The 26,544-nt window shown below is 36.6% G+C and overlaps 1 protein-coding gene across 3 annotated transcripts; it reads right to left on the bottom strand.

Moving 5' to 3' along the window:
* Nucleotides 1-104: 104 nt before the first annotated feature.
* LOC124180818 (rho GTPase-activating protein 100F) lies at nucleotides 105-26,438 on the bottom strand. 3 transcript variants are annotated; one of them, XM_046566638.1, is made up of 22 exons: nucleotides 26,061-26,438; nucleotides 24,929-25,052; nucleotides 21,293-21,545; nucleotides 16,653-16,766; nucleotides 16,248-16,430; nucleotides 15,830-15,988; nucleotides 15,425-15,654; nucleotides 15,051-15,309; nucleotides 14,156-14,167; nucleotides 13,051-13,303; nucleotides 12,580-12,843; nucleotides 12,292-12,450; nucleotides 12,053-12,216; nucleotides 11,563-11,911; nucleotides 11,223-11,444; nucleotides 10,718-11,106; nucleotides 10,475-10,610; nucleotides 10,187-10,306; nucleotides 9,937-10,097; nucleotides 9,582-9,774; nucleotides 9,166-9,377; nucleotides 105-7,601 (listed from the first exon to the last, which is right to left on the bottom strand). In XM_046566638.1, exons 3-22 carry the CDS (start codon nucleotides 21,518-21,520, stop codon nucleotides 7,371-7,373), a joined length of 4,038 nt encoding a protein of 1,345 aa, XP_046422594.1. In that variant the 5' UTR covers nucleotides 21,521-21,545; nucleotides 24,929-25,052; nucleotides 26,061-26,438; the 3' UTR covers nucleotides 105-7,370. The 3 variants fall into 3 exon arrangements, with proteins under 3 accessions (XP_046422594.1, XP_046422595.1, XP_046422596.1); XM_046566639.1 differs by lacking the exon at nucleotides 14,156-14,167 and having other exon boundaries at nucleotides 15,425-15,666; XM_046566640.1 differs by lacking the exon at nucleotides 14,156-14,167 and having other exon boundaries at nucleotides 26,061-26,437.
* Between the last annotated feature and the right edge of the window lie 106 nt (nucleotides 26,439-26,544).

The raw sequence follows: 26,544 nt of genomic DNA, 5'->3' as shown, positions 1-26,544 counted from the left end.
CACTATTTGCAACTTATGGATCACGGTAAATTTTTTATATGTAGCAGTAGAGTATACAAAATCAAATTGGAATAACTGAACAGATGATGTATTACTTAGAACGTTTTTATTCGTAATATATTACTCATATATTCCTTATTTTAGACATATATTTATATGTATGGCAGCATATTATATGACATTGTTTTGGTGAAGTGACTTCTTAAATGAACTTTTTCCTATTTTTGTTTATCCACACATTTATAGCCCATGCTACTATAGTTTTTATGTAGCAATGTTTGCCAAACCTGTCACTCATCAAGCAAATCTTATGACATTTTGTTAATTAATGCATCATAGATGCTGTACAAGGTTTCTCCAAATAAATTAGTACATTTCTACAGTGTGACATGCGACAGTGTAGTTAAAAACTGCAAACCATATATAATATTATAACATTATTTCCTATTAAAAATATCCATATATACTCTAATAACGATAATGCAACGTCTTTAATCCATTATATTTTGCAACTTAGAAAAATACCAGTACTCGCTACAACAATTTGCCGAGTACAATATTTCAATGGTTTTAATACGCATGGGGAGGAACATAACACGAAATTCAGCCCTAAAAGTTTCACGTGCTATTTTGAACACTCTGACCATATTCAACATCATGCACCCTTTTCTTATATGTACATAAGTTAATCACCCTATTGCGGAGTTAGGTTTCTCAGTCATAGCTTGCAACGTATCGGGTACTGAACTCTTGTAGATTGATGTAGAAAGTTTTTGTAATGTCAAACTTTACAACTTTGCACAATAATGATGTTTGTGTGCCGCTGTGTTTCATACCGAATATCTGATTTCTGAAAATTGACAGAATGTTAGTTCAGAAACAATTAAGAAAGTCCCAAATTTTGTTAATTTTGTAATCCGAGTATAGAATTATTTAATATTCAATACCACGTAATTTATGCTGATGGATGTTCGTACAAATTACTCAAAAGTATTTAACTTACGCGCGAGCCACTGATATTCAATAAAATATCTATGAAAACAATCAACAAAATAACAGTAGTTCTATCTTTAAAATTCCACTTCTTAATAACTACATCGTAATCCTTAATAGCTTCCTACATATTCTTTATAGTGATACTTGTTTGTGAATCAGTAATCACCGCACTATCGCATGTACTTTTTTCTGGATTACTCTATTCTACAATAGTAGCTACAACGTCATATCTGTTACAAGTTACATACGTCTTATTCAATAATATTTTATAAGTGTAAATACTGATAGATATATTTGTTCGTGGTACATTGTTACATATATTTATATTTATCGTTCTCAATCAATCCTATATGCGATCTACTTGCAATTAAATTGCGCTGTTTACCTAGTTGTGTACTTTAATCGATTTATTATGCATAAAGCATTCGGTAATATATATTAACTAATCTTTCGTAATGCTCACATCTACAGCATCGGTAATATTTTTTGATACTGCGAAATAATTTCTCTCTTTCATTGCCTGTAACAATCGCAATATATTCACTCTTCATTTCTCGTTTAGTTATGCCCATGGTGATTATGACCTTTTTTGGAACTTTATGTTCAAACTATGTTCAAACCATTTCATTTTTTCGTTTTTTCATTTTTACAGAATGATCTAAATTTTATCAATACTATACTCGAGAAAAGAAAGTTGTTTCAGATGGTCTACTTCTTAATTTGTGTTTTATAACGATCGATAATTTATTATAATACAATTCTGCCTATGAAGTTAATACTATAATAGTAGAGCCGTAGCTATATTTTCGTAATTGTTGTTTAATAGATATATATAACAGATGTAAAGCACATGATATAATGCTGTCGGTCACACTCATAGGAGATATTTAGATTCCTAAGTATTTATACTATTTAAACGTTGAATTAAAGTAGCGGCAAAGTATAATTACACTATAAAATTTTATATTTGCTCGAGTATGCGTGGTATTGCTTTCTCGTGTATTTATTGCACCCGATGCAATAAGGCATTGTAAAAAATGACTAATAAGTTGTAAATGAAGTAACATTGATAACAATTCTCTGGCATATAAGTATGACAGTTAAATTCTTAATATTTCAAACAAACCTCAGCCTAGCTAATTATAATACAGTCAATTTTTATGGATAATGTTACAGCCAACGCAAAATTTGCACCCATTTGAAGGAAATGTTCAATCAGACAAAAACGTAGAGGTCCCATAACTCTGAAATCATTCGAATATTATCAACGTAAATGAAAACACTTATTTCATCAAGAACAATTTTTTTCATGAAATGTTCGCATTTTCTTTTTGTTAAATTGAAAAAATCAGTCAATATTCTGTTGTGTGGCACCCGAGTGATTCAATAAATAACAGTTTTTAAATTTGCCGCTGCTTTATGTACGTTGTAACTCACGTGGTGGAAACCTGAAATTAACAATTTTCTCTACAAGCTTACAAAAAAATATTTATTCTTCTGTTCGAATGATCCAAGCTGTAAAATAGCGTATGAGATTATGATTCACAATTAATAAATGACTTCATTTCATGCAATGTTGTGTGTAAAACATACGCTCATACTTTTCCTATTAAATGTAAGAATATTCTCTAATTATTACTACATGTATTTGTGTTGTACGTAACGCCCACGAGGTATGCTATATATAAAATTAGAAGATCCTAAACAGATATGTTTACAACCAAATATATTTAAGCCTTTCAGTTCATTGTGGTTTAAGAAAAATGTTCAAATATTCATCATTCCAACTATTATAAACTTTTTTCAAAGTCAACTTATTTTACAGAATTATTAGATACCTCTAACTTCACTTTGTGTCATTTGCTATTATTATTTTGAGTTCGTTGGAAATTTTGAATATTCACGCAATTTGCGAGAATTTTAAAATATCTGCAACACAAAAGTATTCTGTAATTGTATTGTATATAGTAATATACTGTATATATACATATTTTATCATGTTTAAGTAGAAATAATACGTGGGAATTTAAAACCAGGGTCAGTTTCCAATGACAGGACCGTGTAATATCGTATAGAGCAAAAATTTTTTGCTTTAGTTGCAAGATGATTGAAATATTACAACCAACAATATGTACCCACATGATTAATTTCTGACGTTGTGAAAACCAGGGACACGGATTTGATCAAGGATGCGCATTTCATTTTAATTTTTTTTTCAAACAAAAAAAACTCTAATGATCTGTTTGATATGTTAGATGAGTAATGTTATAATCATTTTTATTAAATATTTCAAATGCAGTGTCGATCACAATTCTATTCATTTTTGCACTCCGGAAAGTACAATGCTTTGATTGAAAAAATACCCCATTTGAAGGCCAAATATTTTTACAATAGGTGAATGAGATTGAATACATAATATATTTATGCCATCTTTCACTTATGCAGCGAAACGATGTTATTACATAAGACAGTTAATACTTCACCCTGAGCTTGACATAATGTATTATAACAATCTTGAGACTGCAATAATACAGATGCAATCAGACTATACCATATCTAAACTTCCTGATTAATTATTGAATTTAAAATTTTTTTGTATTCCACAGTATATCAGAATTACTTCTGATACGAATTTATTTGATTGGTTATTGCAACTGTTCCAATTGAAATGATTGATCCAAACTGCAATACAATTTAATGAAAGTATGAAAAAATTCGCGAGGACAGATATAATTAGATAAAAACTTTGTGTAGTTTTAGAATAATTGTAATATAAGAAAACTAAAATAACTGTAAGGTACTTGGTTAAATTGCAAATTTTCTCTCATGCATACACATCACCAGCTTCATATCATTTGAAATATTTCATTTATCATTACTTGCAACTGGGGTACCGTAATATGCAAAATACATATCTTACAATTTATTTGATACATCGTAATACGTACTACAGTATATAATATGATGATAATTTAATACAAAGATGAGTAATTCAAAGATATGTGTTTGGAGTTATTAGGGAAGATTAGTTTAAAAAAATTGAGATTCAACACAGACCTATGGTCTGTAAAAATATTTACATGATTAAACAACTGTGATCAAAAATTTTATACATATTCGTATGCATGTGTGTATGTATGTACGTTTTGTCTTCAAATAACTATAAAAGTTTTTAGCCTTTAATGATAACTTATTGTTGCAACGGGTCAATATGTACATAGAGTTCCATTTACATTTACTTAGCAATCCCCAATCACATGGGTAATTGGAAGTTTACTTATTAACAGTGCTAGATACAAAAGAAAGTATCGAATAAATGTCAGTAATTTTTACTTCAAAATAGATAATGAAAAACATATAAAAATGGAATGCATATTAATTAAATGATGGGTTGGTGCCAAAATAATAACGAGGATATTCGCAGGCCCATAAACATTTACTATCCAGCATTTTCAATTACCTATATGCTTCAATTATTGTTGAAATTATCCTACACAATGACTCGTGTGACAGGTGTAACTGTGAAGACGTGGGCGTTTCCATGGCAATACGTCAGTATACGATACAATAAATCTAGCTTTGAATGGTTTCCAAGAATTCAAAGCCAGGAATTTGACATATTATAGGTATGTATATGTATGTATTAGGCAATTATCACACGATATAAAATAGTATTATATGTTGCAAATAGTACAAGTAACAATTAATTGATTTACAACTACTACTTTTCAACATATTACTTCATGATTATTTTATGTGAATTAATGACAATTATGACTACAATATATTGTATACATATAATACTTCTATCTTCCAGATTTTGATTCAACAATTACATTATAACATATAGCATAGTGATGTGACGTATTGACATGAAAATAGTGTAAAATGACCAATATGAACATGGGTATTTCAGTACTATGAAGTAACATCGAATACAGGGTAGTCCAACTATCGTATGAGGCAAAAGTTGACATTACTTCAATTTATGAACACACCTATAATATTTTGAACTGGATCCTAGATATCTTATTCTCTTTGGATACCCTGTCAAATAATATGTGCAATATCTTTCTTGGAGCAAAACATGTAACAGTTCTTATTATAACTCATGGCATGATCCAATGAATGAATTATTAGAATGATAGCAAACGAATAATTTGTATAAAATAGAAATGAAAGTTCAACATACTTACAATTATTGTATAAATACTTCAATGCATTTTAAAACACATAACAATTTTCTGATAATCGCAGCTCCTTCAGAACCAAATTGCAGTTACAATTGCAAACCATAGCTAGAAATGAATGTCATTTGTACTCGTACGAAATACAAACGAAATTGCTGTGCATTATTATTTTTCGACAATCTTATCGCAGTCATTTCAATCAATCAAATAGCAATTTCGTAAAGTAAACACTATTTGTATTTTATAATTTACTAGTTTGATATTTTTAATACTTGATTCATATTTGATTATGTATAATGGTAAAAATAAATCACTTTCGATAAATTACATTGCAAAAAATTAGACACTCATTGTCAGCAACGCATTTAAATAAGTAGCTGATTATGATTATAATTACTTGGTTCTGAGAGGAATTTCCTCACGTGGCTTTAGCAATTTTTGTTATTTTATTATTATTTTTATTATTATTATAATTTTTTTTTTTAGTAAACAGATACAATCCAGCGTTTCGGCGCAAGAATTAAAATATAACGATTTAACGTGCAATAGGCAATAATCAACTAATATATGTACACGTGTAAAAGAGACTGTGATTTATTGACAGTCATTACGTGACTGACCTGAATAAATGAAGAAAAAGAAAAATACTTTTAGAAACATTTCAGTATGATAAACATGGTCCATTGTGTTAAGTTAGTACTAGATTAAATCGGAATACAAAGACGATGATGATCATTTCCTGCAGAAGGACTTCGTTCCAATTTTTTGTACAATAAAATTTGGGCTCAGAAAAATCTGTATAAAGAAAATGTTTATTGAAAAAATAGAAAAAGATGTCGTAGCCGTGTCATTTGAATTAAGAAGCACACGTCAGCCTGTATGGAGGCTTTTTGATGTATTTCGAAAAGAACCTAAATGAAATGATCAAAGAGAAGCTTTGATGACTATCACATCTCTCATCCCAACGCACAGAATCCTGGAGTTATACTTGGAAAAATTTTACTCCAGGTTATCTTGTACATATTCTTATCCTTCAAATTCTAATATGTACTCTTGCAAATATCGTCTGTAAATGGCTGATATGCAATAAGAGTACATAAAAGATTAATGGTATGCAAGCTCTTATACCTCCAGTTTTCGTGTACAGAGGCTCAAGACCTCTGCGAACTGAGAGATATCTTGTGTACGTTGTTATTACTCCGAATAAATTTAAGTGTACTAAAACATGCTCTTTGGGCAGGCCAAGACACGGCATTAGATACGTTTATGGTTCATTGTAATCGTCATATAATGTATCGACCTAGATTAAATATTTTTTTCACAATACGTCTAACTGTGCGAAAGTGTATTTTACAAATATTGGTATATTTGCAAAGCTATGGCTTTGTCACTTTGGTTATGCATTTGTCTATTTATTTTACTTAATAGTTTTTTCTTTAGAATCTCTGACCCATCCATACGTGTCTATATTCTCACAGGATGCAATGGGCAAAGAAACATATGATAATACTGGCTATTAATGGTTAAAAGTTAGTGTTTCGTAACTTGTAATTATTATCATTTGGTGAGTTCCATGGTTTCTATTGTCACATATACAATATTGTGAATTTATATTCCATATTATTATTTAATCGTTATTCATTATTATTATTATTATTCATTATAAATAGTTGCGTACGTAGGTCTAGCTAACGCTATATGAATAATAGTCTTTATCAAAAGCACATGTATATCGTGATATTTCTATATATGTATAGTATATTGTATAAATCGACCTTTTCGTAACCAATATGTAAATAGTAGTGGATTTAATTACAAATGAACTTTTTTTAATGTCGCTTATTTCGATTTGTATTGATTGATAATGTGTGAAGATGGAACAAAAAAAACCACGTTCACTATTGTTCTCATACGCAGTATTAGATTAGGAGACTGAGTAATCAGGATAAAGTTTTGTAACAGAGGCGATTTGAAGACTATTTTCAAATTTGACCAAATGGTAACGCGGACTCATAACGAATGGTAATCCTATTCATAATATTTAAAAATTTATATAACAATGTATTCTTTGATAAAAGAACTGTTTCTTATAGCGTTTCATTGAAAGAATATCCATCTCGATACTCACTTAGCGCAGCTTCACAATTGACTTTCCATTTTGTACACGTTACGAAGCAGCATCATTTAACGCATTTTTGATACATCGTCGTCACTCGCTTCCGCATCACCTTCTACACCACGCTCTCCTTCCTCTGGGTGTGCAGGATTTCCTTCCTCTGTATCCACGCTACTAGTGGGCGTTATTTGTTCAGTCGTTTCACTACTAGCGAAGCCCAACCCGCCAAGTCCTTTGTTAACTGGTTCCGGAGAAGCTGATTCTTCGCTGCTAGGCGAACCGGGGGATGAGACTATCACCTGTATGGGCACACACCACACCCCGTTTAAATATACACATGTATATATATGTATGTATATATAGTGCATTGGTCTCAACTATTCAACAGATTTTATCTTATATTTAAACAGCATGTTGTTGCGCATTATCCATTATTTACGCGTGTTTACTTTGAATAACTGTTCACCATATGGTTCGTGTTGTACGTATTTAGCAGAGAAGAGTTCTCATCAAACGTAATTTTCAAGTATTTTATCCGAATCCAATTACATAGGGAATAAATGAAATCAAATAAATCGTGCGATCGATGTTAATAATAACACAGCCATTATTTGATGGATGCAAAATGATTGAAAGTATGACTTGCAATGTGATCATAAAATAATACCCATGCCAAGAGTTATGTATTTTCCGATATCGATGGACTATTGTTGAATATGATATAGAAACCTGTGTAATCTTTTAAACACATTTAATAATTAGTCTAAGAATCATCTAATGCACACATTGCGATAGATTATAGTGAAGTTGAGAATAAGATGGGGAAAATAATAATAATACCTGTGCAAGAAGCGGCGTCTCTGTGCTGTCAGCGATTTGGAATAGCCGGCAATTTGCGCTTGCTCTGAATACGTGCCCAACCAAAATAAAATATAAAACAAACATTACTATGTAGAATGATGTAAAGTATAAACTATCGATTGAAACCATATTTTAATATGATCATAAGCAACAGTATAGCTTTCAACAAACAATTGATGATCAAATTATGTAAGTATAAGAGACAACATGCGTGAGGTGTTATAGTATATATACAGTATAGCTAACCATAAGCTGCAAGTTTATAATAACTGAAATTGCGTTTGAAATTTTGAAGAAGCACATTTACACTCTCATTTTAATTTTACTGCCACCAAGATCATCATTTTCAAACAAATCAATGTATAATTATACTAGGTTCTTCTTGTAAACTGAGCGAATTTTTCCTCTCAGAGACTTTGATTTTACTAAGAATTTAACATTATCAAGGAGAAAAAATAGGTCAGTTGACATCAAAAGCATTACTTTTAAATGATAGGTAGTACAATAAGTTTTTACATGCATAATAATATCCTGGAATCGAAGTACCGCACGTGGCCTGCCTTTTATTTCTGTCCATTGATTCCTATGAATTAATATCCCTCAATAATACTACTATGTTGCCTGTTTAATAATGTAAGATACTCCTTCATTTGCATAGCAAGATTTCAGAAAAATATTACAGAGATACATTTTTTTAAATAAAGAATGAAACAACGTAAGCTTAATCATCGGGCATAACTGACAGTACACAACAATAACAGTCTGAAATTGTCTCAAGCTTAAGTCACTTGCGTAAACAATATGTCACAGCTTTTTATGCTATTACCGATACTCTACATTCCAAATATTTTTGCTTGCTATGAAAAAAATAAAGTATTCGAAACCTAGGCCCACTATTGAGATACAGTATAACTACTTACCTAATAGCATGTTACAACACTCACTATTACAATATTTTTCAGTATATGCATTGTATTTAAGTCTACAAATTTTTTAGCTAACCTGTCGCGGCTTGATTGGTGGTGGAGGTCGAGTGGAGGTTGAAAGCGTTACGGGTGTTGTACTGGGGGGCGGATGATGATGTGAGGGTTGCTGCTGCCAAGGCAGCCCGGTGCGACCCAATGTGCCCTGTGCCGACTGACCCGACTGATTGCTGTGACCGACTTGTGGCATAGCTCGAGTTAGCGTTGAAGCGGCTGAAGAAATCTTCCGAACTGTCTGTGAAACGAGCTGCTGATTACTTGGCCCTTATGTGTTATCCCATAATTTCAGTTTCAAGATCAGGTCGTTGTCATCGATCAAATTGTCATGTGACAGTATGAAGACTTTAATTTAGTAATGGTACGTTATGTAAAAGGTTACAACAAGATGACACGCCATTCATCATTTCATATCAATGTTACAAATGATAACATTACCTGACTTCACAGGCCATATTTCAAGGAGATACTTAAGAACTGCAATTGGTTGTTGGAAGTCCAAGGGGGGTGCATTATCTTCCGAATGAAGCATCAATACTGGACCGAAACAAACTGCCAAACTTGCTGGAGACATCTTGTTACATTGCGATACAACCATTGCCAAGTGATCCAATAAATATATCAGCGTGCACTATGACATTGAAATATAATTCGAATAATTATGATAAATTCAAATCAGTATACTTCACTGTAATGATATCTTTTTAACTTATCGTCTAGACCATGCAGAGATTTATTGATAATAGCTATTATCATTTTACTGGACTGACATGAGGATCGATAATGAACTCACCCTATTGACTTTTGGTAAACAATCTAGTATGCTGAACATAAGTTTAGCATTACCCTGTGGATCGTCGGGTAGGCAAACAGCAAGTGCATCAACCATCATTTGATAGAGGCACTTTGTAAACAATGGTTCTGGCAGTTCCCTCAGATAGTCTTTCAAAACTCCTGCGTGAAGAAAATTTGGACGATTTGTAGTAATGATATATTCGATTGCTACCTATTCCGATATCGTTTAAGCCTTCATAGATTTATACCTGTTATAACATTGATGTCAGGGACATTATCCGGTGAAAGGTCAACGGATCTTGCATTGCGCTCAAATGCCTCACGCAGTATTCTTTTCTTTGTTGCAGATCCACATAATCGATATAGGCCTGGTTACATGCAAACATTACATTAGAGTTAAAAAATCTGAAAGATATATCATCGCAGCACATCAGAGGTCAAATTTTAATTTTGATTTTGAATTATAACTATTCAATTCGAAGTTCGGGATCAAAATAGGCAAAATTCTTTAAAAATTCGTAAACATAACAAATTACCAATTATATCAAGTCCCCGCCTTTCGACTTCTTCAACACAGCGCCATACGATAATAGGAACATTCTGGGTACCTGACATTGCCAAAGCTGTCGAGACTCCACCGGGAACACCTCCGGTTTTGCTTTCCCGGCTCACCTGTCAAAAAAACGTTGAATGAAATCAATTCCTCTTTATGAAGAAAATTTTCGATGCATAACCTGTAAAACTATAGATAATATCATAAATATGCTACTGATAATTACCACGGTATCTAAATCAACTCCAAATAGTGGAGCTACTCTTGTTGCAAGAGATAAGACTGGAAGTCCACGCCGCTTAAAAGTTTGGTGAGCATCAGTGTATCGAAGGCGTAAATAAAGAGTACCACGTGGCTCGACCTTCAGTGCCAATTGATGAAGTGGAGATTCTTTCAACAGAGTTGCTAAATGTACTGATCCCTTGTAACATAATTTGTGTCTATGCTGAGGATCCCACGAATAAACCAGTAAGTCCAATTGGCGATTGCCAACCAAATCCAACTCAAATGTTTCATCCCAGTCAAACATCAGATCCCCCGTACGCACAACAGTGCGAGCTTTGTGAACACGATCACACTCCAATACACAGTACAGATCTCTCAAACCGCAACTACCTGTTAAGGAAAATTAAATATTAAATATGAGACAACATGATGGTCATAGTTTAATCCATAATTCTTCAAGTATATGTTTATGTGACATGTACGAAATGAGTTTCAATTCAACTTACCAAGGCTGGGTTGTCCGGATGGTGTTGATGGGGTAGTAGCTGCCGAGGATGAAGTGGTAGATCGTAGACCACGGCCTGCTAACAAGTGGACCCAAAGTAGTCCACTGACACCACTTGCTAGATCCCCTCCAGCACTTCCCTCACCAAGGGAACTCAATAAAGAGCTGGTGGAACTAGGGGTTCCTACTGTTGGTGGCTTTTCTATTTTATACTTGAGGAACTCTGTTTAAACCAGGAAAAAAGAAACAGAATGAAATTTATAAGTAACACATACGCAGGTGTCTATGATGTGAGTTTTGTATACTTCTACTAAAAATGGAATATGATCACCGCAATTCACCTGCAGGGTTTATATCTAGCAGTCTTTGATCTTGAGTTCTAGTTGGAGTAGGATTTGGTATATTTCTCGTAGACTCTAGATCTAACAAATTCCTAATTCTCCTAACAGAACTGGCTCTTTGACTTGCTGAGTTAGTTAAAGCAGTCTTTGTATTAGACAAAGATGATCGAGTATTGGAAGCTACAGATGCTGGCCGTGGGTTTGATGATGTTCGATGACAGGATGAACTGATAGCCGTCGAAGCTCGCAAATTTGCCAGATTTACTTGTTGAGCAGACGCAGACCTTGTCGATAGCCGATCCAATGTGCTGGACATTGGCCGATAAGAGCCATAGCCACCATACTCAGCCTACATGTGACATACGGAAAGAAACGATTACTACTGAAGACGAAAGTATCCTTAATTAAAACTCAGTTAAGTGAAAATCAATTGGACTTTGATATTACGTTAAAATCAAACAATTTTTAAGAAGCGGAAAGGTAGAAGAACCTGATTAGCAGCAGCATGGATATTTTCAGCACTGTATGTGTAACGTGGAGGTCTATTGGTGGTAGCCCTGATCTGCTCATAAAGTGCACTAGTGCTTGGAGTACGGCTCAACCATGCTCTGTACTCATCTGACGTAAATACACTCGGAGATGATGGTATTCTCCCTGTAACAGATCGAGAGACTTTCGGTTAGTTGAATTCCAAGTATTCTACTTTACTTTTACCAGTCTTTCAAGTACCTCGATCACGTTTAATAGAAGGCAGTTCAGGAGCTGACAAAGCACCATCGCTATCTTCTTGATCTATAAGACCAGATGTAACGGTACTAAGTCCAGTTCGAACGCCTGGCTGTTGCGGTAATGTTCTGCCACTTCTTGGTAAAGAATTAGACCGTAACCCTGACAATAACATGTTATACAAATTTCAGACTGCGAATATCATAAAATTTGTCAAGCATCGGTATTTGATACAACTGCAATCAATACGATATAAATAAGGAAAAAATTTGTAAACGAATATGTATATACCTGAGGAACTTTGCCCGATCTGAGATCTGGAGAGTGTAGCTAAGTGAGATACAGCACTGCTCTGTGAAGGGTTATTCAAATTGTGCCTGTAGTGATAATATGCCGACCTAGGTGAACTAGAGCATGTCGCTTCTGTATCAGAAGCGTAATCCAGAGAAGGTCTATGTCTTCTGGTCAAGGTGCCGAATTGTCCCTGCCTTTGCGAAGATGATCCAGTATCATTTTGGGTACTGTAGCGTGAGTTGTAACGAAGTGTCGAAGACCCTGTTTAAATAGATTCAATAATTATTGCGTTTGAGAACTTATGTTATAAGGGTATTCAAGATGTATTATAGTCCAGTTTGCTACATCCATTCTACTGTCTTGATAAAAATCACACAAGTATTTGAAAATATATTGAGTTAGTCTAGACATTTTTCTTAATCTGTACATACGTGTGTGTTTGATATTAACTTGCTTATTCTGATTTACCAGATTTCAGACTAGATCTCAGTAAGGTATGACGAGCAGGTGTAGTTATGCTTGTGTAATCAACACGAGGCAAATGTTGATCGGATCCGCTGCGAGGCATGATTCTGCCACTAGTAGTATGTTGTGCAAATCCGTAATGACCAGTTTGATTTTGCCCTGACAATCTGCCGGCAACTGATTGCATTCCGCCACCCGTTGACATACGGCGTCCACTATTCGATGGCATCACAGGTCCAGTGTAGAATGAGTGTACCTACCAACAGATTATATTGTACATTTTCCACCATTCAAATCTAATGCTACGATAAGTAAGACTGTAGATGTGTGAGAGTCATAACATTTTTTCAATGCTTAACATTCAACAAATACTAATTTCTTCAAAAAAGGAAATATTTCTAACAAAAAACTGAATTCGGTTGGAATTATACTATATTAACATTAATAATAAATACACATATTTTTTTTGTTAAAATATATTTTTATGCAAAAATTTTCTCTCACACTCTAGTGTATTGGTATATACTTTTACTCATATACAATAATTGAAATGAAAAATTTAAAGTAGATACGTGCGAAGTCAATGCAAATTGGTTCACTAATCAACATAATACATGGCATATAATTCTTTCATACCATAATAATTGAATAACTTAACATTTTTCTACAAAAGTGTTAAACAATATACCTATGTAATGATTGATAGTGAACATATACATTTAAATAATGCGTGATTTATTTCATTAATTGCAGAAAAGGAAGGGGAAGTAAAGTGATGTTATTTGTGAAGAAATCAAATGAAATAAAATAGTGAAGTTGAAATGTAGTAATATAATGGCATTGTGTATATTTAGCTTATTCCGCAAGTACGTAGAACGTAACTGCAATTATTATCTTTGAATAGCTTCGCCACTTTACATTGCCCAATGATTTTAGACAATCAAGTGCTACTTATACATTAAGGGAAATAAATTAAAAGATATATATTGATGTGTATATATATATGTATGTAGAAAAAACAGCATTAGGATGAGATAACGAAAGAATTAGTGTATGCCACAGCGATATATCAAATCTAGTTTATCAAGAAATGTTGTGTTGTCTTTACCTTTGTAAAATCCTGGTTAATTTCAATGTAGCATTCATTCAGAACCGATTAGTAAATAAATTTCGTGATTTGAGTCATACTGCATACTGCCTTTTCTGCGTCATTCAGATTTAGCAAAAATCAAAAATATGGTCTATGTTTGTAAAAACATTTTCACGCTGCAGTAAATAATTATTTACATTTTTCTCCTTGCCTGTCACGTGTTTTTTTTTTTTTTTTTGTATGATAGAAAACCAAATTAATTTATTACAGACTAATTTTCCAATTATTGTGAGACGATTGCTTTAATAATTCGAACTGAGCCATTTAAAGTTTGAAAAAATATAGAAACCTGCTATAGTACGTCAACGATGTATATATAAAAACTTCAACATTACTAATAAAGATTTGCGTAATCCCCACAATATTTATTGAGTTCAACATTTTTAGAATTTTGATTGGTCAGGCACTTGTTCCATCAATCCGAGTGACGCAGATATCAACAATATGCAAGCTGACTACAGTTAATGAATTGTTGTATACTTTATTGGATATTGGTTGATGTTTTCAATCTGCGATATACACAATGTCACAGAATATAGGGCAAACAAGTGTTGAATAGTGCAGACAGGTATAAAAGGGTGCTGATCTGACATTATCTATAACATCTAAAGATTCTGAATTCACAGGTTAAAATAGATAACATTTGTGATATCAACGAAATGATTTCATCAAGCCTTGCATGATGGGCCTAATAAATGTAGTCAAGAATATTAATAATTTAAGTGCATGTTAAAAGGCAAATAAAAAATGCGTTAATATAATCAACAATATCTGTTGATATCAAAGTGTTTTCTAGTTCACCCTATGGTGCCTCGACAGATTGTTGTGATATTAAGAGTAGACTGAAACTTACTTTTTCTGCCAGACTTTCCAGAGTTTTTGGATAACCACGTTCGTATGGTTGGAAATGCTGCGTAGTTGATGGCTTTGGTTGATGAGTGATAACAGGTGGCGGAGGAGGTTGATATGACCAATGACTCTCGGGCCTAGAGTTATAATAGAGATCTCCGTTACTAGATCCTAAATCCTGACTGGAACCGAGACCTGTTAGGCCGAGCCTGGATCGAGATGGCAACATTTCTCTTCCATCACCTCGTCGACGACTGCTATCCCTGCGAAAGTCGGCAGTGAATCCCAAGAATTTTGGTAATCATTGACAAGAGCCTAGCCAGAATCTTCCTTTCATTTAAGCAAACATGTGTTACAGTAAAATAATAGTGATTGTACCTAATATGATTGCTTGTGGCATGATCACTCTCATCTTCATTGAGCTCTCGTTTTATAACAACAACAGGAGGGGCTTTGTGCTCATTTTGACGGCTGTGTGATACTGGCTGATGAGGTCCGTGCCTCGTCGCTAAGATTAATCTTCGAGGTATTGACATTATAATTACTACGTCGTCGATACCCATGTGCGAGACACTGACCAAGTTGACTGCCAAAATCTCGTCACCCACCTGAAAAATTTGCTGCATTGTTAATGAATTAAACATACTTCATCTACATCTTACTGAATTACTTACATTACATAAATCAATTAGAATAACCATAGATGCCATGAAGTGTAGTTATATTTACTATGTAGTATACCCAGAAAGTCCACACTAATTGCTTCCAATAGTTTCAACTCACTTTTAAACATCCACTGTTGTAAACAGCAGACTCCAGCGCAATTCTTGATATGAAAACACCATCGTTTCTGTCTATTCCATTGCCTTCCCGTATATAAAGACCCAAAGTTTGTCCAGGCCTTTTAATAATTTCTACTAAATGCACCGGATGTTTTGAATCCTAGGTATTGAATAAAAGATTGTGAGAAACACAGGTAATAAATATAAAGTATAAAATGAGATCAATAAGTATAACACTGAAATTAGGAGATTTTATATATATAATTTTATATATTCAAATAATCGTTAATAACTTCATTGAAATCATAGTCTGGGTGTTGCTTGCTATAGCAAATACCTCCAAGAATCGGTGTCACACGATAACAACAAATCTAATTCTTTCCATGATTATAGATAGGTGAATATTCTCTTGGACGGACCTGCATTCCCATAAACTTTTTGGCAGCCTCCGAAGCCTGCCTACCCAATTGGCGTGGCTCTATGACACGAACGACCATTTCTCCGCGCCGATCCACAGCCTCTAGCGCAGCAGCAGTTGATGCATCGAGATCGTTCTCCACAGTTTCGATCTGCTTGAATATCTCCGTACTTATCCCACTGACCTGCAACGAAAACTCTTTCTATGTCAGGGAGTAAAATGCTATTCATTTGCAATTGACAAAATTGACAAACTACTATGTTTGCAAATTTGTACTATAATTTTTCCCATTTCTTGCGGAGACTTGAAAATTTTATTTAAACTTATTATTAGAATAATTTTTTGAAAAGTTGCACTATACAAGAAAGAGAAACACGTCGTTTAATAAGCATGTTGATTCTTATACCTTTCTGAAATCTCCTTGAATCACCATAGGTGGTGGTTCCTTTGGACGCAGTTGGTTGACGGGGACTTGCCGTCCAGGACTTGCACTTATGTCTGTTACCTCCCCCCGCCCCTCCTGAAAACAGTTGTCATTTTATATTATTTATAGTATCCACAATGGTAATGCTTTGTGCTTTTGTATACAGATAATTCTGCAGGTTATAGATTCATCTCAAGCAAAGAAACCTAGCTTAAGAAATCAAGGTCCGCTTAAATTTTACAGTGCTGATGGCACGACAGAAAATGTGGCACTACAGTAAGCTCGATATTATCAAATATTATTATACAATTGGAATTGGTCGTTTTTAGATTAGGTTGATTTCTCAAGTTTCAAGTGAATCAAAACTGATATTCACATAATTGTTTTATTATGATGTGGGAATCTATGTGGATTGCAATCTAATGCAAGAGTATCCCCATAGAATATACTACCCCGATTGAACTGATTCATACGGTAATTTATTGATGTCTAGCTATAGCTGTCAAAACGCGTGGTAACAATATTTAGGGTAAATTATTAAATTATATAAGAATTGATCCTGTGAAATAATATATTTATCGCAACAGGAAATAAAATTGTACATAATTTAATGTTCAATTTCCATATTGAATTTGTAATTCTGTAAGCAAAATCTTTGGAAAATTGTAAATTTTTCTAATACAATAAAGTTATTCCAGCGGTATATTGAACGAAGTTTAAAATTTCCTGTAATTTTTCAAAAAACCGTGTACTTCGATGACTACTGAAACGAGAATCTACGCGGTTCTCACAAGGCATATAAATATATAATACTTCTTGGCGAAATGTGCGACAGGATATAACAGATAGTCAATTAATTCCATGAATGCACGATAATCATACAGAATACTCTCTATGTATGAATGAATGAAGCTATCATAGTTTAGGGAATAATTTTTAATTGACTTCAAAGCTGACACGAGGGATGGCCCACGAGTTTGAGCACCGCTACTTATCCTACGTTCCGTAAAACTGCGCATACATATATACATTATGCATCTACAAGAATTGGCAGTGCTGACGGCTCAGCTGCAGTTCAGTCGGGAAACCACAAGTCGACGATTCATGGATTCGCGGTGTGGGGGTCGTGGCAGTACAGCACAGGGGTGTGTAACACACAATCGAACCCCGAACAGCACGATATACCGGAGAGGTCGTAAACTGCAGTTGGTTATACCTATGTATGTACCTATATAGACATATACACGTATGTTGTTCCTCAGTAGTGAAATTACCTGACGGGAAAAGAAGCAGTACCCCCAACCGGCCTTATCGCACATCGCGCTACCCCATTGCGAATAATATGGCGGGAAGCCACTACATACATACATGCATACACGTATATACTTGTGTATACCTATATATACTATAGGTATAGGTATATGGTGCCGCCTACGCGTGCGCCTCTTTTTACGGAGGATAGGATATCGACCGTTGACGTCACCTCACACCCTCTTTCAACGCCGCTGCACACTCTACGTTCTACAACTCTCGTCGTCGGATGGCTGCGGAGGGGTAGAGCAAGGCGGCAGAGGGTAAGGGGCGAAGTGAAAAACCGGGGGATGATAGACGTCGCTGCCCGGTGGGTGCGGCGAGGCAGGAGGAAGCTGAGGGGGTTTGCCAAGAGGAAGAGGTGGACGTCGAGGGCGCGGACGAACTTGTAGTACAGACGTCGCACGCAAGCGTACGCACGTAGGGCTGGATCAGTGACGAGGGGGATGAAGAGGGGTGCATGGGCAATCCTGCAATACGATACTGTCCGAATGCGCCTGCGTTTCAACGCGACCGCGAGAATTCCGAGAGTAGGTAAGGCTCGCGGAGGAAAGTGGCCGTGTGAATTTCTCTCCGTAGGTTGCGCGTACAACACGCACGGCAACTCGCAACTCCCAACCTCGGGGCGCAACCACGCGTGCACCCTAAAGCGTAACCCACTTGAACTGCAGTTGAAGCCGCCGGCTTAAATTTCAAGCCCTGCATAAATGGCGAATTCACCATTTAACAGTATCGAGACACGTGCTACTTACTATAGCTTGCGACATTCTTTCACTACTTCTGATTTGCCTAGACCGCATACACTTGTACATAATTATTGTCAAGCATGGGTGAATTTTCGCATACCTGCTTTTCTACTAAAAGCTTTTGTATGTATTTAGGTGAGTACCGAAGGCAGCAGCCGACGGAGGGTGGGGGTAATTAAATATGCTATTGGGAATGGCATAGGTGAGAATATTCAGTCGGTCGTTAGGGATAATAGCCAAATCGATGAATATGAGCAGGTAGCGTGCTTCAAAGTGAATGAAGATGATTATTTCATAAGTTTACGCTCCGTTGTCAAAGCCAGATTCTTTTGTTAATTGAACCACCGAAATTAGCCCGCAACACTTCAACGGTTCTAGAGTCCCTCTTTTCCTTCGGAGGTACACCGATGCGCCAATTCGTATGGCCTGACAAAAAAGAACCCACCCCTTTGCCCTATTTTCCATATGTAGGCCATTCGAGAAGATGATTTCCTGGCTGACACAACGAATCAAAGGCTCTGCTATGAACAGACATGTTGCACGTTATATTGAGCCAGCTGTTTCGTTTCTTTAGTTTCATCCCTTTTTATAATTTTCTTACTATTATCTTAGAGGTTTCCATGGCTTTTTCACTCTTAGAAAACAGGGAGCCAAGCCCCATATTATATTACGTATTGTGAGTTTCTCGATATTGCAGAACAGTCCGTGCGCCTGACGCGCTGACGCAGGCAACCGAAGTTACTATTCGTCAACCGTGAACATGACGTGCCTAAGTGCGTCAGGCGCACGGACCGTTTCGCATGTTGAGAAACTCACGGTATATCACTCAGCTCGTAATCAATTATACCTTTCGAGCCAGAATTATACTACGAATTACTGTGCAAATATAACGTCAGTTTATTACACAGTTATATGCATGCTTCTTCCGTAACGATGTGTGCGTATGTGTTAAGTCACTTGCACATTTCATCGAGGGTAAAGCGGGGTATAGATAGGTATACCTATACCTGAGCGATAGAAAACGGGAATGGGAATTGCAGAACAGAGCCAACAAGGAGCTGAGAGCGTTATAGGAGGGTACGTGAAAGATAATTAGATATCGATTTCGAATTAGAAGAAGCGATATGGGCTATAGCTATTAACGTTAACATTATACCAACTACGGGTAAATCAAAATTGAGGCCGTCTATGCAGATCGTACGAAGTTTTGGAGCTACTTTTTCTAATCCCTTTTCAATCGCTATTATTGCGAAATAAACGGAACAGTAATTATACGTAATACTCTTAATAAACAAAATTATATGCATGGTCAATATCTATTCATAGGTGAGAATATTTTTCTTCGTGCATTTTCTCTTTATTCCTACAAATGCTACACGTTGTTGCACGGAGCTCGAGCTGCGCCCGTAACAGAAGCAAAATGCAAGCTCAAACGTTAATTTGATATTTAGTGGTTTCCATAAACGTAGGGATTGCGTGAGTTTCTATCCCGCTTTCCATTGCTTTCTGGAACTAGTTTACATCCTTTCCGTGAACACCCGCATGTATGTCCGTGTTTATGGGTAGAGCTATACTCAAGTCAAAATTATAGGTACCTATGCCGCGCGTTATACGACGAAGCTCGGCTCTTGCGCGTAACTTTATTTTTACCTCGCACAAGCCTCCAAGTGTGTATATATATATCATAATGTCAAGTGTGATAAAACTCGCAACAAAAAAATCCCAAAAAGTAACGGCCCTGATTACTCGACGGAGGTGGTTGCAGAGGCCGAGGGTGCAGAGAATGAGAAAAACCGTGAAAGGACCCCCAAGCACGAAAACGGCTGCAGAAAAGTACTTTAGGTACATACCTACGCGCATACAACTAGTGTACGAGTAAAGTAGTACAAAATATGTATGCAAGTACATATACGAGTTGATACGTCGGCGTTGAAAGTTACATTTTCTGCCCTAAATGACATCGTTTATTATTTTAACGAGATCATTAGTAGAATTTAAATAAACTTTTCCCTTCGGCACGCTTCATCCTAGCCTGGTCCTACTCCATTCCTCGTTTACCCCGCGCTGCATATTATGTTTTCAAAACTATTTCGCGTATTTTAATTATGGAAATATATAACATGATACTACATGTAGCGTGACGAAATTTCTCAATTCTCAACCGAAAGTAGCGCAAACGGATCCAACAATTTTCGGCGATTCATTTTACCGCAAACTGATACTTTTCAAACATTTTGGATTGGAGATGATGCACTAACGAGCCCCCACGCACAGGCAACTACGTGTACAGCCAAGCGAACCCGTGGGCAGGACAGCAGGCGTAACTAATTGCAACCCAACCATTTGTTTGACTGGAGTCTACACGCAAAATCAAACGAGTAGGTGTATTCTGAAACTTAATTTATGGATAGTATTTAGCATTTCGACGGGCGATGAATGCTGGGAAAAGGAACGAGCGATGATTTATTCACGCATATAGTCTTAGCAATCTTTTTTTTTAATTTTTATTCTTCTTCCTCGCACTGCGTAAGAAGTGCGAAAATTGGGTGGAAAAGGCGAACGAACCTTTCTGCGGCCACAGCACAGCATGGCTGCAGCGCTGCAGCTGCGCTGAGCTTCCGGGGGTTGACAAGGCTGATGAAAGACGTAGTTGAATCCTCGGCCTCCTTCCCGCTGCAGCTGGACCACGCGCACCTGTCGCTGCTCTTGCTGCCCTTGCTGTCCTTGACCAACCGGACCACCGACACCAACTCGACCACCGTACTTGATTCGTACGTATTTTCGCCACTGCATGAGTTCGGTGCTTCATGCCCTCTGCCTGTAAGGGTGAAAAAAGACGTAAGTATGAGGAAAATGATCACAAGCGAGAGCAGTCAACAAATCAATTACAATCCGAAACTAATGTTAAAGCCGAATTATAGGTAGGGACGCTATCCCAAGGTTGAATCATGACCTCTGACTGATTTGTGGATGTACGTATACATGAGGCATCAGTTGGATTCAATCGGGTCGAAATCCTCTCAGGAATGTCTTGTATTATATAAGGTACGTAGGTATAACGTGCACTTTTGGAAGTCGGTTGTTAGTAGAAAGTTTCATAATGTGAAGTGGAGTTCTTGGTTTGGTATTTGAAGATATAACCTACTGTTACTTAAACGATTCTCTCTGTGTATAGCCGGGTTGTCTCTCTCTCTCTTTCTCTCTCTCTCTCTCTCTCTCGCACACATCGAGACTCGAGACTTCATTCATTGAACCGTCTTTTTGCAACTTCTCTTATCGCGAGAAATAAAAAGAGAGCTAACCGTACAGCGTGTAAACGCTGAACGAACCAAGAGTTCGTTTCCCTAGAAGGGGTCGTAACGATAAGCGAGAAAAGTAAAAAATGTATTTTTTGCGCTCATTTTCAATGAAATTACAGTGGATTGATGCTCAGATTATAATGCTCAGTATTATAATACGAGTATCCCTGCGTGGAAATGCGGTATAAAGAAATAAACAGCGAAAGACACAAAATTAATTTCGAGACCCTCGCTTAACTAACGAGACATGCTTAAGTCGCACTTAAGAGAGCGTCTCGACGATTGAATTCAAGAACAGAGTGCGAGATACGCGTTTAACAAAATTATCACGCGCTCTGTTTTACGAGGGTGGATTTATATAAAAGCATATATACATATGGGGAGATGTTCCGGGTCGAGGTAGCGGGCTTATGGGCCTTGGTATTTTGGGGTAAAAGAGTTACGGGTCAAGGTCGCAGCTCTGTACCTTAACATCAGTTGCCCATCCACCACTCCCGGCTAAACTCTCATTGATTCTTAATTAGCTTTCGCGAGTGCTCTCATCGTCAGTTTGGAGACTGGGTTACGCTATGGCCTATAAATAGACCGACAACGAGTAACAAGCCCTCATTTATAACGTACAACGTTGGTAGCTATATAAGATACGTCTATCACTCGGTAACAAACCGTACATAAACTGATTCAATTCGTTGGAACAAAAACAGTTACACGTTTCTTCTCATAAGAAAATTTTTTTTCAACGATGTGAATAATTGAAAATTATAACGAAAAAAACTTGATAATTTTCCGTCGAATAAAGCGTGATCTATGACTGATGAAATGATATTATACCCGCTTCCTTAATGCAGTATCGGAAAGAATTCACCTTGAAACCTCGCAGCAAATGTTTTCGAGTAAATACATGATCCGTAAGCCATGCAAGTCCATTGAGTACGGAAGACTGCCTGACTTGGCAATCTCTTCCGTCAAGCCTAGTCTCAATACTGAGCAAAGAATTTTGAATTCCAGTCGGATATTATACGCGTTTGATATTATTTCAATATTCGCGCGGATCTCAACGGACGTGCAGCCTCCAACGTGTGATATTCAATATTGAAGTATTACTCGGGTTGCAGTCTATAACGTGACAGATGAGATGCCCCGTGAGACTGCAGGTGACTCAGGAGGCACTCACGTTCTTCATCTTCATTACACCTACACATATTTCATATTTATATAGATAATATACCCTGGGGTATACTTATATGACTCTACGTCGAGGAAAGCTCACAATCAGTCTGGATTCACTCTATATCACTGTTGCCCGCAAACAGAGAATCTCAGAGATGGATGAAAATTTTTTAGCATAATTTTTATTAAAAAAGGTTCAAGCAAGAAACACATTCTACGAAACGCAAAAAATCATTCATTGATAATATAACCTTTCGAGTAATTATACAGATACAACCCTAATATTTAAGTTTAATCTTCGATTGAAATGAGGATCATATTTCAAAGAATCCGACCGGAGTACAGTGTCTGATACGTATAAGAGAGGAGGTTGAACATTCGATAGATGAGAAATTATTATTCTCGCAAAGGGTTAAATTTGAAATCAAACGAAGTCCATACTCCAGAACTTGAGGAACTGAAGCAGTCCAAAGGAAAAAAGAAACATTCAATTGAAACACAAAGTTTTCAGGATAGTTGTATCAATCTGGGACCTTGTTAAAAATTATTTTCTGAGGTTTTTGTACCGTAAATTAACAGTTGGTAAAAGTTCTTTGGTCAACAATGAGTAATTTACAAGGCACTCGCCGTATATAAAAGGTGAACGAGTGTCTACGAAAAAATTCGCAAAGAACGAGTGTTTTTAAAATATCGATTGTGGGCAAATCCGCATACTCGTTACACTTTCACCTCGGCTCTAATGATTAACTTTATCATGCACATATTACACACACGTCTCATCACTCATTCATGCCCACGTGTACCCACATACGTGGCAGCGAAAACCGGGGCATGCGGTCAACCGGCTTACAGTGGAGTAAATCAGGTTCGTGTCAGATTTTTGGCGTGTAAGTTGAGCGAGATAGGAATAATCTGAGGCATTCGATGAATTTTCAGACGATTCAAGACAATGCTAAGAATAAGATTATCTTCCGGGTGTTTGAGGAGAAACGATATCAGTTACGCAGTTTCCACATGCGAGATCAGTTCCGTTAAAAGATTTTGAGAAGGATAAGAGCTGCAGGATTACGATCTACTCTAAATCAATACTGTCGCAGAAACGATTTGTGCAGCGCAATTCGTTTCTCGACAACAATTGTGATAAAAACAACAGTCGGCATGGCCTTGAAAAAATTCTTCCAGAGAAATCAATACTGCGGCTTATCAAATACGGGCTTATCACATACAACGGTTCAAGTTTTACAGTGCGCAGTTTTCTCCATCGAGAGATTGATCACTTTGTCCCAGTATCCCGAATATCGTACATACGTAACCCACCCATACGTGTACGTGTACTATTGCCTGCCCGCGAGTATATACAGGTATGACATCGCTAATTCCGTATATTCGCCCATCGAATAACAATGTGGGAACTGGTACAGCTGGTACAGATGGTACCCTCAACACGTTTACACATGAATGTAGAGGGTGTCGCGAACAACATGGAACGAATTATTAAATCCAAAAGAACCTTGGGGTGGATCCGACCCTATAAGTGTCGTTGGTTGGTATAATACAGAAAAAAACGTTCTCATCAGTCACATCTCAAAATATTTTCCACATTTTTGACGATTCGTTTATACGAATGCACCATACATATGCACACTTATGAAATAGGGAATGGATTTATCTACGGTTCAGAGATTAGAACGATTTGCTTGAAATATTTTTTCTCTCCGTTCTGTATCCATACCTTCTAAAGATCATCCGTAGTGCCTTGAAGGGCAGACAGATCCGTGGTAAGCCAGCGTGGTGATCTTTTGCTCATTCTGTGATGCACGTATTCGTTTCTTCGCCACAGCCGATGGTGTAAGCCTCTGTAGAATTGAAGGAATTTATTCCAACTACGCATAAGTATGTGACTCGGTTTTAGATTTGTTACTCTTTATTCATAAACAGGTATATATGTGTATATGTATATACATATATGCATGGGTATGTATATTTATGGCATGCGGAGGCGTGTCAATGGATTTGTAAATACTTCATTCCTCTCGTGTAATAATAATAATAATAATAATAATAATAATAATAATAATAATAATAATAATAATGATGATGATAACGACAATACCGTAGCCGCTTTTTCCCGTCGTTGAACTTTAAAGATAAGAATACGGAATATTAATGATACAACAAAAGTAGATGAACCGGTTGATTACGCACCGAATTAAGGTATCATAAGAGATAATTAATATTGGTTTTCAGCTAGTTCAGATCCCGGGCTGGATTACAGTTGTTTTGATTTATATCGCGTGGCGAAATAAGGGTGGCAATTAAGGCACAACTTCGCGCAAGAACGAATGAGGCGAACGATTTCGAACGAATAACGGGAACAACTTTGTAATATGATATGATATTGCTACGGAAACTCCAGTGATCGATAAAATACACGTTATGGGCGGTTGGTGTGGAGCTGGTGAACCCGTCCTACGACATTTCAAATCGAGCAATTCCGAGGCGGTTGTACTAATCCACAAACGGGAAGACCCGAAGTAATGTAATCCCGCTGAACACGCAGTACCGTGATAATCTGCACGTATCGCGTATAGTCAGAAGAATTCGTTTGCACAGATTCGAATACGTTATGTTCGCTGTCTAAAGATAATTTCAATTGCCACGATTGAGAGGATGAAAACAAGGATGAAACGTTAAAGAGTGGGGTAAAAAAAAAAAAAACGAGAGAACTGCGAAAAAAAGCAAAAATAAAATAAATAAAGATAAAAGAATAAACGCTAAGGTTGGAAAAAACACACACACACACGCACGGAAAAACGAAGAGAATGAAAAAAAAAAAAAAAAAGTGAGAAACCATCGAAACGTACCCCTAGAACCAGCACTCCGCGGGCCTTTGAACATCAAAATCAATACACCCCCTCGGTGAAAATCTAGCACAATAAACGGCACAATCACAATTCACCTAAACGCAATATAACTGTTGTTGCGAAGGATGAACTTAATCAAGTTTTCAATAAATACGTTCGGTCACGTCAATCGATTCAGGGTAAAAGAATCCGGCGTAATAATATCCCGCTGCATCGCTCAACCCTCGGAACTCCCGGCGGACATGTTGCCCGACGATACGGCGCATGGTCGCTGATGATCGAGGTAGACGACGAGGGCGACGGGAACGACGTCGGCGGAGCGTAGCGGGGATAACCAAGGACCACTCGAAACCACCCCCTGGGCTAGGCGAGCCGACCCGGCCCAACCCGTCCCGTGGTATCCGGAGATTGCCACAAGGCACCGAGGTCTAGGCGAAGGGGAACGCGTCGGAACCGTCGAGGAACGCCCGGAAGGCTGCAGCCT

Source organism: Neodiprion fabricii, chromosome 4 (assembly GCF_021155785.1).
Source record: "Neodiprion fabricii isolate iyNeoFabr1 chromosome 4, iyNeoFabr1.1, whole genome shotgun sequence".
Classification (NCBI taxonomy): domain Eukaryota; kingdom Metazoa; phylum Arthropoda; class Insecta; order Hymenoptera; family Diprionidae; genus Neodiprion; species Neodiprion fabricii.
The sequence above is the reverse complement of the archived record's forward strand: the minus strand, read 5'-3'. Positions and strand labels throughout refer to the sequence as shown.

Bases quoted from the DNA above. Each gene is read 5' to 3' on its own strand.
- LOC124180818 (XM_046566639.1), bottom strand. From the start codon at position 21,520: ATGCAGTGGCGAAAATACGTACGAATCAAGTACGGTGGTCGAGTTGGT. The intron at 16,431-16,652 runs GTATAAGAATCA...TTTTCGTTGCAG, and splicing joins TTCAAGGAGATTTCAGAAAG to GTCAGTGGGATAAGTACGGA. The intron at 10,307-10,474 runs GTAATTTGTTAT...GCATGTAACCAG, and splicing joins GCGGGGACTTGATATAATTG to GCCTATATCGATTATGTGGA.